This window comes from Lytechinus variegatus, chromosome 17 (genome assembly GCF_018143015.1).
Source record: "Lytechinus variegatus isolate NC3 chromosome 17, Lvar_3.0, whole genome shotgun sequence".
Taxonomy (NCBI): Eukaryota; Metazoa; Echinodermata; class Echinoidea; order Temnopleuroida; family Toxopneustidae; genus Lytechinus; species Lytechinus variegatus.
In genome coordinates this window covers 12623868-12642959 of record NC_054756.1, presented here as the reverse complement: position 1 = coordinate 12642959, position 19092 = coordinate 12623868, and the positions used below count along the sequence as shown (strand labels likewise).

The following is a 19092-nucleotide window of genomic DNA, read 5'->3' as shown; positions in this document are numbered from 1 at the left end:
TTTTTAGACCAAATTTGTGACGTCCAGGCACGCAGTTACCCACATTACGCAACATTATATAAGTGAACGTCAAACCGAAATTGCTGAAAAACTTAATACATCTGTTTCATCTTAAATTGATAAATAAGTGATTATTCTCACTTTTATTGACAATTTGATTTTGATTTTGGTACCGATTTTTTTTCCTTACAGTTGTAAGAAATGGCAAAAAAAAATCGTCATAATTTAACTTTTTAGAAGCTTTATTCAGTTAATTTAGAGCAAACGTGTGATTTCATGAATAAATTATCAAATTAGTTCAAATAAAAAATATATCGAAATTTTGTGCAATTTACCCGTGAGATGTTCATTATGTCATCCTCTACCTTCGTTGACGATTTTGTCACGGTTGCGCGATCCGCGACTGAGATCTTAGTGGGGAGGGGGGGTTCTGAAAAGCCCCCGGGACTTTTTAAAAGCTCGCAAATAGCCCAGGTTAGGAAGGGTTAAGTGAAGTCCTACCCGAGTGTGCAATCCCCTTGTGATGAATCAGATAAAGAGCTCAATTTCCTTTGTGACTTTCGCCTCCGGATTACCTTACACATGCTTTCAGAGATTAATATATAAAAAATGTAAATTGATCAATTTCGCTTAACCACAATTCCCTTTGAAAGTCAAATGCACGTTAGACGTATAAACAAATACAAGACACACGGAAGCGTCCCATTAAATCCGACTTGCGCTAACCTAATACAATTTCCGTTGGCATTTTTCTTCATATACTGCTTTACAGTTTGCGTTTAACATTATTTTATTGATAGAATTTGCCAGAATGTAAAACAATTCGTATCATAAAAGTGTAGATAAAACAATGAGTTTTAATCGGTAAATATCTCGTAGGGTGAATTGTAACCGCGCTTTGTATCTGCAGGTAAATGCTTTATAATACTCAATGGATCGGTTTGGGTTTGAAGACCAGCTTCTCTGGCACTCACTAATAATTATAAGAAATATTAAAACCATGCCGGGTATGTAATTTATTTCGTTTGTTTGCATTTAACCCTGAAGTGATATTTCTCTTGAAAGTCCTTAAACTGAAGTTCAAGGATAACATATTATAGATTAATGCATTTGGCGATATACATTATTTTGCTCTTGGGAAGCGGCTAAGACAATTAATTCCATCAAAATGTTGAGGATTTTTTTTTTAAGTTAGTTTTCGAATATGAAACGATAACCAATTGACTTGTATTCCTATAAAATTATTATAATGATTATTTATTTCATCATAATCCAAGTTTTATCATCACCATCAACAATCTAAGAATCGCGTTACACGTTTGAAAATGAATCTTTGCTTTCCTAGAGCTCCTTTTTCATGATTGCAATTAATTATATTTGAATTTTAATATTCAAAATTTGCCTAATTTGCTCTGATGTCACTAAACATGCTCATGAAGGTATTTTCACGAATACTTGTACTTTTTGCAATTTTCCAATGTGATATGACATTTCAGGTTACATGGTTGAATTCATTCAATCTCTACGTTCATATCTAATCGTGATTATGGCATTCCACTCCGTGCCTTCTCATCACTGTAGCGGCTATTTTTTGTTTAAGTACTCAGATCAATATTTATTGAATTATAGTGTATGCAATGGGTATTCTAGCCAAAATGTGGCTTAGTACAGAACATGAGGTGTAAATTACAGCGTCATCATTACAAGTGCATTGTTAGTAAGGTGAGTTTCCCGCTCGTCTGATTCTCTATGTATAGTGGTGGGGTATTTTGTAAGAGTGATTTTAATACTCGGGCATTCACCATGTGCCTTATTTGTCCGAGTTTGCGTGTGTGCGTGGGCGCGCAAAATGAAGGGGTGATGTGTGGAAGATATTACGCAAGTGATATGGAAGAGAGTGGGGGAAAGGAGAGTTCTTGATGGAGCGGAATCAGGGTTGCATGAGCCTAATTACAACAGGGAGGCATAAGATATTCATTCGACCCAACCCATTCATATTTTAAAAAATTGATATAGCTGATTGACAAAAGTGCATGATTATGATTGGAAATCTATCACTGATTCTTGGAATGGTAACTACTGAACTTCCTTCGCCCAAATTGGAAAGATAAATAAGTCACTTGGAACTATTTTTTGACTGGCTGAAGAATTAGGGTTATTTTACTGTTTCAGTTAATGAATCCATGAATGATCCATTCATAGTTATCTTTATAAATGGCGATTTATTTTTAAAATGAGCTGGCTACGGTACCCTTTCCTGGTCAGATATGGAATGTCAGATATATATCCTATCCAATGGTAGGAAACATTCCACCCTCTAATTTCACATTTATTTTTTATGAATTTTTCAAAAGTGCCATTTTAACATACAAGTCTATAGGGAATGTTTTACGTGCATGACACCTCAGACGATGACATTAGATCTATTGACGGATGGAGGTATCGGAGCGCCCGAAGACGAGGAATGTACAAGAACTTTCCGTTAATCTCTCAAGAAAACTGCCTATCAGACGTCACTGAAAAGGTTCTGCGTGGAAACCTGTAAATCTGCTTACCCATGTGTATCAAATGTTATTTTGTCTTCACGGGTAAGGCATGTAAGGAGAGGTATCGTTACAGTCAAGTTTATTTACCGTCTGGTGGCATTGTCCTTTGTGGGGGAAAACAAAATGCATAAACAAACAACATAATGCAAAGCGAGTCTTAAAAGATTCTTCCAAGAAAGGGGTAAGCATGGTAGTAGGGGCTCTCCCACTTCCCTGCTTCTTAATTAATTCTATCGGTTTAAAATCCATGTTCATCCTTTTAAATTACCAGTGACCATCACCTCACTACAGACGCAGATTTCTCACTGCACCTGCAGAGTAATGCCTAATGAACATAAATAATGCATTACTTTCACGAAATTATTTACCAACATTTGAGGGGAGGGGGGGGGCCATACCCCCCCCCCTTAAAAAAAACAATCACGACCAAGAGAAACAACGGGAATAGGAATAAACAGGAAGGAGAAAAGGGTTTACCTATACTATTTTTATTATGTCAAATGCTATTACAAAGTTACGATTTCTTATTTATTTTTTTATAGAAAATTCCCGATCGGCCATATGCCCCCCACATTTTTTTTTACTCATTACGCCAACGAGCAAGTTGATCTATTGACATAAAGTACATAATTATTGACAAATATTTGCTCGTTTAACCAACGGTTTCAGAAGATTTATCAGGGTCAGGCATTAGCTTCGGACAATGTTGTTCGCCAAAACTGACATACTCTGGAAGCTTTAGAAATCAATTGAAATCGTATCTTGGCAAGGCAAGGCAAGGTACCTTATGTCTTATTCAAACGATGATACCTCGGTCTCTGTTGGCATTGAGTCCTCTCTCATTTTCTTTTCCTCGTCTCAATATGTAAATTCGAAATAAAATCAATACAGCGGTTTCAATTTCCCAATTACCGACTAGTGAAATCTGATTTATCAAAACAGGTGTGCATAGAATTCGAAATTGGTACGGAAAGAAACCATTTTCTCCTGCGATAAGTGAAATTTGATTATAATTCATGTATCTGGTATCAAACATCTCTCAATAAAAGAAATATTGCGTTTCTTGTAGTTGTATATAATTATTTCACAGGCTTGGCCTTATATTCGGTTGGTTTTAAATTCTTTGAAAAATAATAGAAATGGTGAAAATGTCTAGAAATAAAAAGACAAATCTATTCACCGTATAATCTCATAGATTCACGTGAATTTTTTTAAAAAAACATTCACGTGATAATTCATTATATATTTATTGATGAAGTATCCACCACATCCAATAAAAAATGGTTAAATTTAAGCGACCGGGGTGTACTAAACTGTCCTATAACTTTGGCAAGACTACTAAACTCATGAGAGCAAAGATCAAACTAATATTCTTAGCTTAAATGTTCATTTGTTTGACTTTTAGACAGTTTTCTATATATTTCCATATGTCATGCATGCTCACAGTAATTTGCCGAATGATCGCCATTCAAATGAATTAAGATTATGTGCAATATTCATTGGCCTAATTACATTCAACCATGTGCAATTAAGTACTCTCACATATGTTCGCAAAATTCAGTTCGGATACAATTTTTTTTTTAAACAGTGCGAATGCAGTGAAGGTGTTGTACCCGCAGGCAGTCTCCGTGACGGTATGCATCAGTACTCGCTAAACTGCATGATAGACTTGAAAGATCACACCTTTCAGAAACCTCTAAGCAATGGGTTATAATCACAGCTAAGGTGGCTTAGTCCGTGTGGTAATGTAGCACGGGAGGAATGACTTCTGCAGACATGACGACAAAATGACAGCACTACTTCATGTATATTAGTCAATGTCATCCGGTCCGAAAAACCTCTTGTATACCTGAAGGCTTTTATCTTGAATGTAAGGAAAACTCCTTCAAATGGAAATCCAAATTTGGCGTAAAATGCACGCAAGATGCTCGGGCATAGGTTATTGATCCGCTGAATACCTTAGGGCAGAAATAGCGTGCATGATAAATCGGTTCTTTGCTTGTGACAGTCGCCATGGTTCCTGGTGACTTGTTGATTTCAAACTTTGATAACCCTCAAAAGACTTTCGGAGACACTTGGATGCAGTCACCTCTGTCATGCAATATGGAGGTTTCTCTCTGTCTTACAGACCAAATCTATGATGAACGTAGATGTATAGAATGCTAGAAGCATATATTTTTTTTACAGTAGTACGTACAGGCTTTAAGGTGTATAGAATGCTTGTGATTTCGCCAAAATATGTGACACTTACACACTTGCGACTGTATTTTGAAACATAAAAAAATTAGGTTTTAAACGGTTCATGATAAGTTAGGCTCAATTTGTTTTTCTAAGATGGTTGATTTTATATCATGACTAGCATTGACGAATTAAGACAAGGGGCGTTTCATAAAGCTGTTCGTAAATTAAGAGCGACTGGTGAACCTCTCTTACGCACATAACCATCGCCAATGAATACACCATTCACCACAAGAAAGGATCACCAGTCGTGCTTAAAGTCGCTCTTATCTTACGGACAGCTTTACAAAACACCCACCTGATCCTAGGCAACAGTGTCTTATAAATATATTGTGCAAATGATTTATTGCATTTGTTTCAGGAAAATGGACTCGCAATAAAGTTTTGTAGGAATCAGTTTTCTTGACTTGACATTTGACAGGAGCACCCTCTTCCCTCGAGGTAAATCAGTAAACATTCTTGCAAATTTATACAAATATTTTGATAAAAGGAATCCGGACGAAATAAGATTTTCACTTTATTTTGCAAGCATTACTCGCTCAATGAAATATGTCATCGTCTCAACATGATAGCGGCGCTCGGGCATTATGTAAGGGCAATGACAGTGTGACACAAGAAACTATGGATTTAATATATTTTCCCCAAAATATCTACATTAAGTTTGATCTTGTTAGAACCAATATTATCAAATGCGACTAAATCGTATTGAGTAACGGATGATACTGATGATTTGATAACGCAAAATATGCATTTATGTGGAAGAGAGTGCGAAAACGATGGAGATTAGCTAGTTAGGCTGCTTGCGAGGTAGAGAGAATCTTGAATCATCATTGTAATGATGATTGCCATTCGCCTTAAGAATCATCGGACCTTTCACACGGAATTTGAGTAATATTTAACTGGAATTCTCCTCAGGAGTAGAAATTGAATTCGTGATTGTGATTAGCGTTTGTGATTCTAGATTGGTTTCACACGTGCTAAAATTCGTCTTCAGCTTTATTTTTCACGAGAATCGTCATTCAAATTACGATCTTCTTACCGTGTGAAAGGGAGGAGATAGATAGAGAAAGAGAGAAAAAGAGGGGGGGGGGGGTTAGATTGGTTTCATCCAGCATAGTTCTAGTATCAGATGATCATTATGATAATCCTATAAGATACCTGCACGAAATCAAGGGGGTTCCTCGTGATGGAACGGTATGATCTTCTGTCAGCGATAAGATAATTAATGAAGCATTCATAATTTGAAATATTGGCCAGATATCCAAGAAGCCTTTTAAAAAGGTCTCGTGACTCCAACGATGTACATTGGCTTAAAGTGGTGCTTAGGACTGATGATATTTATCATGTTTATCTCGAAATAAGTAGAGTGAACTTCACAAAGGAAAGTGCTAAAAATTTCATCAAAAATATGATAACAAATAACGTAGTTCTTGAACTTTTAAGTTACGCAATGTTTTGTTTAAACAGTTACATGTATATGGTTGTCGTCATGAATATCCATTAGGTGGGATGCTAATGTCACTTCTCCACTTTCATTGTTCTTATGGTATTCCATGAAATCATTATTGTTTCATTTTCTTTCATACACCTGTGAATGATATGCCTCTTATGATGAAATAAGTTGTAGTAATTAATATCTAATGTGTTAAATCAATTGTCAATCAAATGTGTATATTTCTTTGAGTACATTTTTTAATGAACCTTTTTTTTTATAATAAAATACAAAAGAACAAGCAGGGATATGACATCAGTTTGCTCATTGGATATTCATGAAGACATTCCTAGAACTGATGCCATACCGATTTTGATCCATTTTTCATTGTTATGTTTGTTTGATTTTTCTGTATGTCTTCAAATCATAGTATTTTCAGCCTGGTGTACCCCTTTGATATATAAGACATGTCTATAATTGCGTCGGAGAGAAATCGAAGGACTCGGAGAGTGGGCGCCACGTATGTCGGCGACTCGATCACCTAGCATGCCTATAGTTCCCACGATTAGCCTCTTAATGCTAAGCTCTCACTTGGGCCACAAAACCTATATATTCATCTATATGGTGTAATCCTAGTACTATGGACATGGACACGGTTTTTTACACGGTTAGCAAACGTTCCCTCTTTACAAAGATGAGTATAAGCATGATCGGAGTGTGAAAAATTAAAAAAAGGCCTGCTTGTGTAGAGTCAATGATCATGATGATGAGTGATTCCCAGAGATGGTCGATATTCTGATAAATTTAAACTCTTAACTTTTCCCATCTTCATGAAAATAGATTTCACATGGACAATGAAACACTTCGGAGATTAGGACAAAACTAGCACAGAATCTGATTAAAAGGAAAAATAGATTAGAGAGTCATTGTACATGAATAATGATAACAATAATATCCAATTTTAAAAGCGCTTTTCCCAAAATGGCCCAAAGCGCGTTAAAGCATATTATTACCCCGGTCATTGGATTCATTTCATTTTAATCAAGCACGAAATGTGCACAATTTCCACTCCGTTGGGGGAGCATTCCTTGCATTCGTCGCAGCCACATTATGGCGCTGGAAAAATCAAACATACAATATCTTTCGCATCCTACCGGGTACCCATTTAGCACCTGGGTAGAGAGTGCCAAAGAACGCTAGGCCGCGGTGGGATTCGAACACACGACCCTCTGTTTACAAGGCGAGAGTCAGAACCACTACACCACTGCTCTTCCACTGATTATACTGATAAACGGCATCACAAAGTCTGTTACAGACTAGCATATATTATGACAACGACTGTATCCCTTCTATTCAATAGTACAGTCTGCTTATATTATTGGTAGCTTGATTGATAAGATTCGATGGTACTCTTGGCAGATATCTGGTCATTTCATGATGAATACAAATATCCAACGTCCAGGTTCTGACAGCCAATATCCTCGGAATCCAATGAATTGATGAGTAATCGGACTACTCCGGGTTATATTGACAGAAGGCGAGGGGAGGGGGGGGGGGGAGTGGGTCATAGATAGGAGACATTCTTTGAACGTAAACAAAGCGATTTATGCGTTCAGTTGAAACATAGTTAATGGTGATGATGATGATGATGAAAATAATAATGAAAATAGTACTACTACTACTACTACTATTACCATGATTACTACTACTACTACTACTACTACTACTACTACGACTACTACTACTACTACTACTTCTACTACTACTACTACTACTAATAATAATAATGTGACAATAATAACAATAATGACAAAAATAATATTGATAATGAAGATGTTGTTGATGATGATGTTGTTGTTGATGATGATGATGACGATGATGATGACAACGAAGATGATGATGATGACAACGAAGATGATGATAGTGATGTTGATAATGATGATGATGATAGTGATGTTGATGATGAAAAAGATGGTGAATAACCATTGATTTAATAGGAAAACTCTTCAATAGCTGCATGTCCGAAAGATGTGAACCATAATAAAAGCATGCGTATTTCAAACGTGTGTGACCAGGCAAAACCAGATAGCGTGGTGCACCAGAAATTCTTTTCCAACATGTCAAATGAAGGGAAATGCGCCAATAGCTTTTTATAAAACCAAAATTGCATTTCCATTGGATCCAAAAGTCACTCACAATGCAACACCTGATAAATCAACTTGTTGTTTACATATCCTAAGACTGCCAGTCTTCATTACTGAAGCATTCTAAACTCATCAATCGAAACAGAATAAAAGGGTCTAGTAAACTTTGCCACACGACCGATGACGACCAAACCACACATACGCAGGAATTATCAAGTTTGAGTGCATTGACAAATCAAGAGTAACAATGTGATTGCGATGGGCAACCCCACGGAAGCTGCGAAGAAAGTTGGCCATCAAACCCTGAGTTCAAGTATTGGAAGATGAAGAGATCACCGTTATTATCCCTCTAGCCGTGTGGAATGGATGTACATGTATATGCAATTTGGACGAGAGTTTGCCTCAGAGCACTCTTATGCAAATCTCATACAATGACGTCAAAGTTCTAAAAGGCAGGCACAAATAATGTGTTTTACGAAGCTTATAAAAACTGGGAGGTCAAAAGTGCACCCGCAAAAATACAACCAAATAACGAGATCTATGTATAAAGGTCTACTGAAACAACATTAAATGTTTTTAAAACTCTATATTATTTTTAATCTGCCACAAAAAAATCCTTTTAAACAATACACTTTGAAGTAATTGCAATCATCATGATTATGTTCACACCTCTCACAATAAAACATGAAAAAGATGAGGGATTTGAATTTGAGTTTTGAAATATCACATCACACACAAAAAAAAACATCCCGGGGGGGGGGGCAGTCAAATATATTGTTGTACACACGCGTGACCAGAAAATCGCGTTCGAAGGGGTCTTTTTTCAGTTTTGGACGCGGTCCGCGCGTGGACTCGTTAGGGTATCACAAACGCCGATTTTCAAGAAAAATGGTGGTTTTGAAAGACTGGTCAATCGGGGGTCATACGTTTTAGGGTATGTTTTTTCCCCAAAGCCTTTTTTAAGACTAGCCAAACGTGTTTATGGTATGTTTTTCCCCCAAGCTTTTCCCCGAGGTCATATTTGGCGACAACTTGTTTAGGGGCCAAAATGTGTAAATAAAGCCCGCAAAAAACTTGTTTAGGGGGTTATATTTTGCGCACAGAGAAAAACTCGTTTAGTTTTTTTTTGGAAATTCCTAGGTCACGCGTGTGTACAGCAATATATTTGACTGCCCCCCCCCCCCCGAGAAAACAAAACATGAAATGCTCTACTGGGCCATGTTTTATGCGCAAAATTTTCTTGATCTATCAGACTAATGCACATCGCCATAATACATCAAACTACGTTGTATGAAAATCATTAACAGGTTAATAAAATAAATAAAATATCACAACGTTTCATTTTCATTTGTTTTCAGCATTAGAATTACCAAGTGCATTACGTGCAGGACAGTGGCGTAATAGGCAACAAAAATTGAGGGGGAAGATAATGCGGATGAAGCAAATTTTTTAAAAGATGCGAACAAAGCGAAGCGAACGAGAACATTTCTTGCCATTCTTGATTAGATAAATCCAATTTATGGTTTGTTTTTAACCTAATATACATATATAAAACATGACATAACATTTCAGTCTTTCCCTTCCTTTTCCTTTCTTTTCTGCTTTTTCTTATTTGGTCTTGAAATTCTTTTTGGCCAAGCCCCCCCCCCCCTCATCTATTCGTCATTTGTACAGGTGTAGGCTTTAATACAAGAATTTCCAAATAGACATTACGAAATTACATGGGAGAAAACAAAATATTTTTTCACTCTGCCCAATTGGTCTAAATGAGTCCAAAGGGGGCATCGTAAAATATAGAATGATCGTCAACGGGTGATCAAAGTTTACAGAAGACACACAAAATGATTGCAAATATACTTTACAACCTTCTACTTCAACTTTGAAAAACTGTTTCGTTCTTATTATAATTCTAAGTGATCTTATTCAAACACTGATGAATTTCCAGCACTGATGTAGACTCTGTATCGAGTTTGTTCTTGAAGGCGACTCAAAATATGATTAGTTGTATTATTCATTTAATAAAAACGTTGAATAATTTGACGGGATACCTGTTGGACGTATCGCCTTTGTGCCTTCGTCAGCTCTGGGTAGTAAGTAATTGCATTTTCTACACCATATTTTCCTGGAAGGGGAAGTCATTCCTACAACTGCTGTAAATGTATTACCCATAATTCCTCGGGCAGCTGTATTGATTCCACTTCCCACTTGAACAATTGGATTATTGAAATGTAAGTAATTGAGATGATGATTTTCTCCTCTGGGATTTGGAAGTAAGACATCCCTTATGGAACAAATACACTGTCACGTGACGTGTTGCTCTGTGGGGATTCTGTCAATTTCGAATAGTTGCTCTGTCAAAGGGGACATTTTGACAAAACCAAACACATTGTATACAGCCATGTGTTTATTTCATAATAGAACTTGAAAAACATCCACGTATCCACAAACACACACCCCCACCACACATATACAAACAAAAATGTTAAGTTTGCAGTAGCCGAGTTCAAAATGACCTCTCATATCCACACAAATCGTGTACGTTTTTTTTTTAAAATCATGGATTTGGGGGCATTAATTGTCACGTACTAACAAAGTAATAAAAAAGTATTTCATGAATAGTTTTAGGTCCATTTACGCATGTACTTTTTAGCATACCAGTTTGTCCCATATTGGTATTTCTGTGTTAGGCAGTCAACTGAGAGTTTCATTTGAGTGGGTTTATTTTAGCTTTTGATTCAAATGACCTTTCATCTGCGCATGCTCAGATGTTTCTACGGACTGGCTTTGAAGGATTATTTGTTTTATAGAGCACCAAAGTGTGACGTCATCAATTTGCACTGTTTGCATATCAGCATTTTTTAATACCATATCTTGGTAGAGCATGATGGAAACCCCAATTCCAAAATTTGGTGGGAATCGGTTCATAAGGCCCCAAGATATGACCTCATGAAGTCAGTGTATTACTGACCTGGTTCCTAACATTTAGAAACAAGCCAATTTCAATTAGGCTAATTCTATATTCATAGGTCCCAATGGACCGATTCCCATCAAATTTTGTTTAATAGTTGGGTTTTCTTTATCATGCTTTTACCAAAATATGGTATAAAAATGTTGAAATGCTAGGTTTCCTGTGACGACATCACTTCGGGACTCTATTAAAGCTCTATTCATCAGCAACTCACCAACGACTTGGGAAATTTATTTTGACTTGTTCAATGTGAGCCATATTTTATATTGATAAATTATAAAGTATCATCATTCAGAACTTATTACGTTCTATTGCCTTGATATGAGCTATGTATCCACGTATATTCCTTTTATGTTGAGTCTGCCCACTCGATACGTCTTGTTGTGCTCCTCTATCTGCACGCATGTGTCTAAAAGAAACGTAGATGGCGCTGCATTTTCCAACCTTGGCAATCTTTGTGTACCTGTACAATTGCTCTCTGAACATCATTGTCAGTTTTGCCTGACGTTAACAGCAATGATATTCACTTCGGTTAGATAAAATACCTTTTAGCTAAACGACATTAATAAAGCTATAACGATTTCCTTCTCAAAGCTGCATTGGAATTCTTATCTTTAAATAACCGATAAGGACGTTATGTAAAAACGGCCAAGAAACAGCCAGACTGAAATAAATATATAATTTCTAGAGGGGGATAGATAGAGAGAAAGGGGTGAAGTAGAGAGGGGTATGGAATCAGAGAGAGAGAAAGGGGGAAAGAGAGAGAGATGAGATAGAAAAGCACGGATTCAGAGGGATAGAAGAGGAGAAAGGGAGAGAAAAAAAAAGAAAGAGGAATGGATGACGTTGGCGAAGCTTATACCTTGTTGTTATTCACTTTGCCTTCCGTTTGTGCTACTTTGCATTTTTATATTATCCAAAATATTGTGATAATTCATTTTCCACGAAAATCATAATGAAGATTTTTTTCGTTGACTAATATCAAACGTAAATGAGAACAATTTAGTTCAAGCGAAACAATCACCAAAAAATAGAAAATGAAGGGTGGTTTTTATACTGATAAAACAGAGCTGGTTAAAAAACACAAATATCTTTAGGGTAGTGAGATTTCGTTTCATTCCCACTTGACGAGAGCTCACATTTCTTTTTCAAATAAATCATTTATCTCTAAAACAGATCTCCATTTCAATTAATATTTAATACATTCAATTGAAAAGTTCACTCCTCCACCCATACCCGGTGGATTTTTGATATATTATCGACGGATCGCATTTAATTTGAATTTCATTGCTCCAACTGAGTGAAAGGGACAATTTGATGGTTTTTGCAATGTTGCTTTAAAGGGGAAGTTCACCCTTAAGAAAATTTTGTTGTAAAAATAGCAGATAAAATAGTAGAAAAATATTGGTGAAGGTTTGAGGAAAATCAGTTAAAGAGTAAGAAAGTTATTAGAGTTAAAAGTTTTGGATTTGTGACGTCATAAACGAGCAGCTGCCCCATGTGTTATGTAATATAAAATGCATGAATTTCAAATTTTGTAAGGTTCCTGATGACTTAATTTTGTTTTCTATTCATGATCGGGTGTGAAGTGATTTGTCTATTGATATACAAAAGGTACTGTGAAAACCATTTTCAATTTTCTAAGAAAACGACATTCATTGATTTTTTTACCATTCGCTATGTAGGAATGGTGCTCGCATATACATGTACATGTACGTCACAAATCAAATAATTGAAATTCTAATAACTTTTTAATTATTTGATGAATTTTTCTCAAACCTTCGGCAATATTTTGAATTATGTTGTCTGCTATTTTTACAATAAACTTTTTGTCAGGGTGAACTTACCCTTTAAAGGGAATACTGACAGACCATGGTGACGCCAGATTATTTTGGTAGAGAGAGGGCAAGTCGACCTAATGGTGACGTCATTTATTCCAAAGTGAATGGTAGAGGTATTAAGACATCATAAAACGTACGCCCCTCTTTTTGATAGTTTTTTCACTTTCTTCTTTTTCTCTCAATGACCTTTTTGTTGTTTTATCTCCTATTTTCGTGTGCGAAGGGGTGCACACATGTCCCCCGTATCTCAATCCCTGTCCTTCGAAGGTAAGAGAATATTGAACAAAACAACTTATTTTGTCTTTAGTTCAATTCGTATCTGTTTTTACTGCAAATGTAGTTATCACTTTAATTCGGAAGCGTCTAAATTGCCGATTTATTACACTCTCGAGTGCACTAATACCTCCTTCCCAGAGCACAGTAAAATATGGGATGAATAATTCATTTATTTACAACAATCGTGACGATGCCCTAATGAATAGAAGTAGATATACGCATGAAATTCAGTAAAATCATGAAAACTCTGTGGCAATTCACAGCAATAATATCTCTTTAGCTCAACGGGATACTTATCGATATTTTGGTTGGATAAAACGATAAGATTGAGCCTGGAGTGACTGAAAAACGATCCCTGATTTTATTAAGCAAAGTATTTGAGTTCATTCAGGACTCTTTCAGGAATACACTACCACGCCCAGACAATGCTAGTTATGCCAGGTGATAATTAGAACAACACAAGATAAGAATCAAAACTGTTGTTATTTTAAAACGAACATGGTCGATTCTTTTTAAACACCTATTTGGTACTAGCTTAAATCCAAAATGCCGTTGTTTCTGTTGAGATCATGTATAGATGTGCACAGGAAGAGTTTTTGCAGTGTATATTCAATGGAGAGGAATAAGAGTAGTCATAATATTACTCAGGATCATGTCTAACAAAGAGTGAAAAATACATTAACCGGCTTTTCCTTTTCCCTACAGGTTCCGCCGTAAAGAAGATGGATGAATTTGACAACCACACCGAGCCTTACGAAGACCCTTATGTGTCTGGTCCGATTCGGAAAATTATTCTTGGAACGTTCATTCCCCTCTTCCCTCTGACAATATGCGGCAACTGTCTCGTCATTTGCGTCATAATCCGCAATCGAAGCATGCGAACCGTCACGAACTTCTTCCTGGCGAATCTGGCCGTTGCTGACCTGATGGTAGCCATCTTCTGCATCATCCCCCAGATGATGTGGTTTGTGTCGCCGACGTGGTCTCTGGGCGCAGTGATGTGTAAACTGCATAAATACATGTTAGGTGTGACGACCAATGCATCTATCTTCATCATGATGGCGATATCGGGGGAACGTTTTGTTGCCATTATTTACCCTTTGAGGATCCGTCGGGTTCTGACGATAGGAAGACTGTCCTGCATCCTTTGCTTTCTCTGGCTTCTTAGTTTTCTATTGAGCATTCCCTCGTTCCAGTTCTTCGATGAATCAACCGATTCCAATGGAACCAAGCAGTGTGGGGTGAGCCTCAACATATCCAGCTACCAAGTCCGCGTCCACAACATATTTAACTTTAATTTTTGCTACTTGTTGCCACTGTTTGTAATGATGTTTTTCTACGCGAGGATCATCGTCAGTTTATGGTTACGTGGACGAGCAGTTTACTACCGTACCTCGAGGCACGGTGAGAAGACATCGACTCCTCCGGCTGCGGTGGAGATGGAGGTACGCATGCACACTGGCGGGAGTATAAAAACACACCCACATCGGCACCACCATCATCACCATTCCCATGCTCATTCCAGTGAAAGCAAGAAGATTGCGAATGAACAGTGTAATGGAAAAAGCGAGGCCAAAGCAGTCCAAGACCACACCGAACAAGCGGAAGATGCAGGTTCGCTAAAGATAGGACCTTTCTTTGTCGACTACCCTCCATCGTCCCCTCGTCGTAACCCCGATGCGTTCAAGGGTTCAAAGTCTTGCGAGAACATGTTCCTACTTGGTGGAGGTGAAAAGGCTCGTGGACCCCATGCTGAACTTGCACGTACTAAGTCTCAATCGACGGGAGCAATTGATCATTATCATCAGCAGTTTTGCAAAGCCCTGAATTCGGAGGACCAAGAAGAAGAAATTGAGCTTGATGTTTCTGTCCATGCGTCATTTATCAATGAAGTAATGAAAAACGGTAGCGCCGTCCCTGTAAAATATATTAATAAGCCCATTGAAGAACATTCGAAAGAAAATAAACATATCTATTCCAAACCTCGACCCATCAGACAAAGAAGCTCCGGGAAAATACCCGTTAAAAATGGATACGAGTTCCTTTCGACAATTGAAGATGATGAACATCTGACTGAAACACCAGCTACAACAACAAAAACAGACCCCATCGAGCAACCAAATACTTCTGAATCTCCTCAACGGCCAAATACTTTTCCTAACGCTCTAAAGCGATGCGCAAAGAAAGCCCATACGAGACTGGCTGAATTTACCAGGCGACCTACGGTCTTAGTAGAAATGGTTCCAGCGGATAATCACAGCACGAACTCGAGGACACCTAATCGACCTAAAAAGATTTCCAAATCAACGATCGCTACGCGTAAGAAAGTCATCCGGATGTTGGTGGTGTTGGTAGTGGCCTTTGGTGTCTGCCTCTTCCCAATGGAACTTCTTTCACTGTGGACTGTTGTAGGGACTTTCCCGTACTTCTCAAAATTCGGGATCCTCTTCGTACCGTTCACCTACCTCGCCTACTTCTTCAATAGTGCGTTGAACCCATTCCTCTACGCGCTTTTATCCGACAACTTTCGCATGCGCATGCGAGAAACACTGGACTTTCGTGGCTCATCGAGACGTGCGCGCTGGATGCGCACGCAAACGAGGTTGAGATCATTGACCTCCGAAGGAACGGACAATGACTGGGTTGCTTAATGGACGATGCCAAGCGAATGTCCTACAGTGAACATTCTACAGCATGCCTCGAGAAAAGGAAGGATCTAAGCTGTTTGGGGTGATTCTACTGATTCGGTACCATTTTAAAAAATAAAGCATTCAACAGCTTTAGATCTTAGACTAACGATGTATGATGCACAAGTCATAATAAACAAAATGGATGTATAAAAACAGTGAGCCAAACTTGGCCTTCCAGCCAACGAGCGCTTGCTAATTAATCATGAACTCTGTAATGATATAATTGATGAATTTAGAGTTGTTTCAAAATTGCCTTGATAAATGGTGAATATTATTTCTTTAAATATATATTTTGTACACATTTGGAGGTTGAAAGTTCAGTTGATCTGACACGCGTCATATAGGGCCTTGTAACATGTTGTGTATGTCTTCCTAAGACACTAAGACTGACGAAAAAAAAACATGATTACTTCAATATCTGTTAAAGAAATATGACAGGGCTTGGAATACACACATGACTTTAGGTGACGTAAAGGGAGGTGCAAAATGTAAAGGGATTACCGTATGCCTAAAAAATTCTACAGAACACAAACAGTGTGAGGGCAAATTTGGATTGCAAATGTATTCTATTCTAGTCAAAAGTGATACAAAGTCAGGCAAGAACGACATGTGTGTATCATACTCCAATCGTTTTAGGTCATGCTTTAATGTATAAAACAACCCTGATGATAAAACGTTTAAAAATTTTACATGTCATGCGGTAGGGAGATTTCCGGGCGTATTCGGAGAACTTTTGATACCCACTAACATGACTAATGAACAGACTTGAAACACTTAAACGTTTGATCTCCAATTTTATTGTTAAGAAGATGTATTGAGAGACATTTTAAAAGCTATTTTGACATAGATTTGATAATGTGTAACATAATTTCAAAGATGAATATATGCATGAAAATGGAATAGGTGATTTAGCGGTTGCGACTCTCGCATTGAAATCAGAGGGTCGCGTGAACATGCCTTTGGCAAGGGGTTAAACCAAGCCTTGCCACTCTGCACCAATGTATCATTACCCAGTGGAAGGCGATATCCTATATGTGCCTTGCCTCCCCAAATCCAACAACGCGTCGCCAGGGAAGGTTGTCTGTGAATAGCAAATATAATATTTTGGTCTTCGAAATATTGAAAATACAAAATTATCTGATATGAAAGAGTAGTTTTTCTCCACACTCCAAAAATTGAAGTTGAAATTATACTGAAGGCAAGGTATCAGAGTTTTTATAACACCATGTTTTGCAAAACTGTTTGGAAGGACAGGAAGATTCATCGAGATTGCTCACGATGTGCACATCTCATGCTTCATTGAACCCCGGACTTCAAACATTGCTTTCTCCTCTATTCCTTGAAACTCTCACTTAATATCTTCTTCATTCAGTAAAGGATTATTAATGATAAATTTATATTTATATTGTAGAGCTTATATAGGATGTCCTTTTCAGGCCCAACAAAAAACCACTTTGAGCTACGCACTGTTGGATGGGGAGGCAGGTAGACATATGCCTTGTAATAAAGTTTTAACATTCTCAATGGAATGCTCCCCAGGGAGCGGAGAAAGTGTATACAATGAATGTGGGCATGTCAGTATTTGATGACCGGGGTGATAACGAGAGATATAGCTTGAAAAGCGTTGTTCCACTGATGCTACAAACACACCAACTGAACTAAAGTAAAACCGATCGATGGTTTGACATTCGAAATGACGTAAATCCTTTGATCGGCCTAGAGTTGGTGTCGTTGATGTGACTGTGACATTTCTATAGTCGTCTTATCTTACATGACTACTATCAATAAGGTCCTTCCATGTGCAGGTCTCGCCATGCATGTACACTGCAAAAACTCCGGTGTTGATTTAACACCAACCCGGAATCTATATGTCCATACCAGAGAAGTGTTAACACCAGTTTCGTTGTGGTCTAACACCAGATATGTGTTTATACAACACCAGTTAGTATTAAAACAGCATCGGATTGATTCCATACTGGAATTGTTTCAATACTTCTCTGGTGTGGACATATGTAGATTCCGGGCTGGTGTTAAATCAACACCGGAGATTTTTCTTGCAATGGATGTGTACCATCATGAGGTATTTCATTTATCAAACTCAATTCTAGGTAACCTTTCAATTAGTTGGCGAAATAGCAGTAAGGATACAATTCTCAAATTCTCAAAGACGATAAAAGGAAATTATAAACCCTATATTTTTGCAGTAATTGGCGAGTTACATGACTTTGAAAATACTTGAATCTTTCCAATTAAATTAATATAACTCTATACAATATCAATTTTTTTGTTTTATTCAATTTATCCGATTCCATTGTGCATTGGAGTGTTGCTAGAAAATTCGAATATGTTTAAAGATGAACCCAAGGATGTTGAAATATGTCACCAGCTAGTGCTCTGTAACACGATGAGCATATTGAGAATAATATTAACACGTTTAAAGGGAGAATGCCTTTTACATAAGTTGTCAATGTGATCAGACGAATATAAACGTACTTGTACATGTTCACTGCACTATTTAATACTCCTGGGGTGTTTCACAAAGATTTAAGTATGACTTAGAGTCGCACTTAAATGCCGAGTTGCGTACGGTATGAAAGGCTTGACCGCATTGGCCAGATCGTGCCACGAGGACGCGCTTTACTGCGTATCTATCAATAAGATCGCGCGTTGCATATCATGTACGCGTCGGCATTTAAGTGCGACTTAAGTCATACTTAAATCTCTGTGAAACACCCCCCTCCCTGATCACGAACTGCTTTCATGATAACCTGGGGGCGTTTCATCAATATTTTCGTCCGACAAGTTGTCAGATCTGACAACTTTCCTGGATTCTGATTGGTTGAGAAGCACTGTTACTATAGTAACTGTCGGATAAAACAGGACTTGTCGGATAAAACGTCTGACAAGTCCTTTCATGAAACGCTCCCCTGGTGGGTGTTTCATAAAGCTGTTCGTAA

The 19092-nt window shown here is 37.6% G+C and overlaps 1 protein-coding gene across 1 annotated transcript in view; it reads left to right on the top strand.

Annotated features, from left to right (window-relative positions):
• Window positions 1–17322, top strand: part of LOC121431312 (trissin receptor-like) — a 49010-nt gene extending 31688 nt beyond the window's left edge. The window contains exon 3 of the mRNA XM_041628824.1: window positions 14151–17322. Coding sequence (XP_041484758.1) covers window positions 14168–16096 — 1929 coding nt within the window. The 5' untranslated portion in view covers window positions 14151–14167 and the 3' untranslated portion in view covers window positions 16097–17322. The remainder of the gene's footprint in view (window positions 1–14150) is intronic.
• The last annotated feature ends 1770 nt before the right edge of the window (window positions 17323–19092 follow it).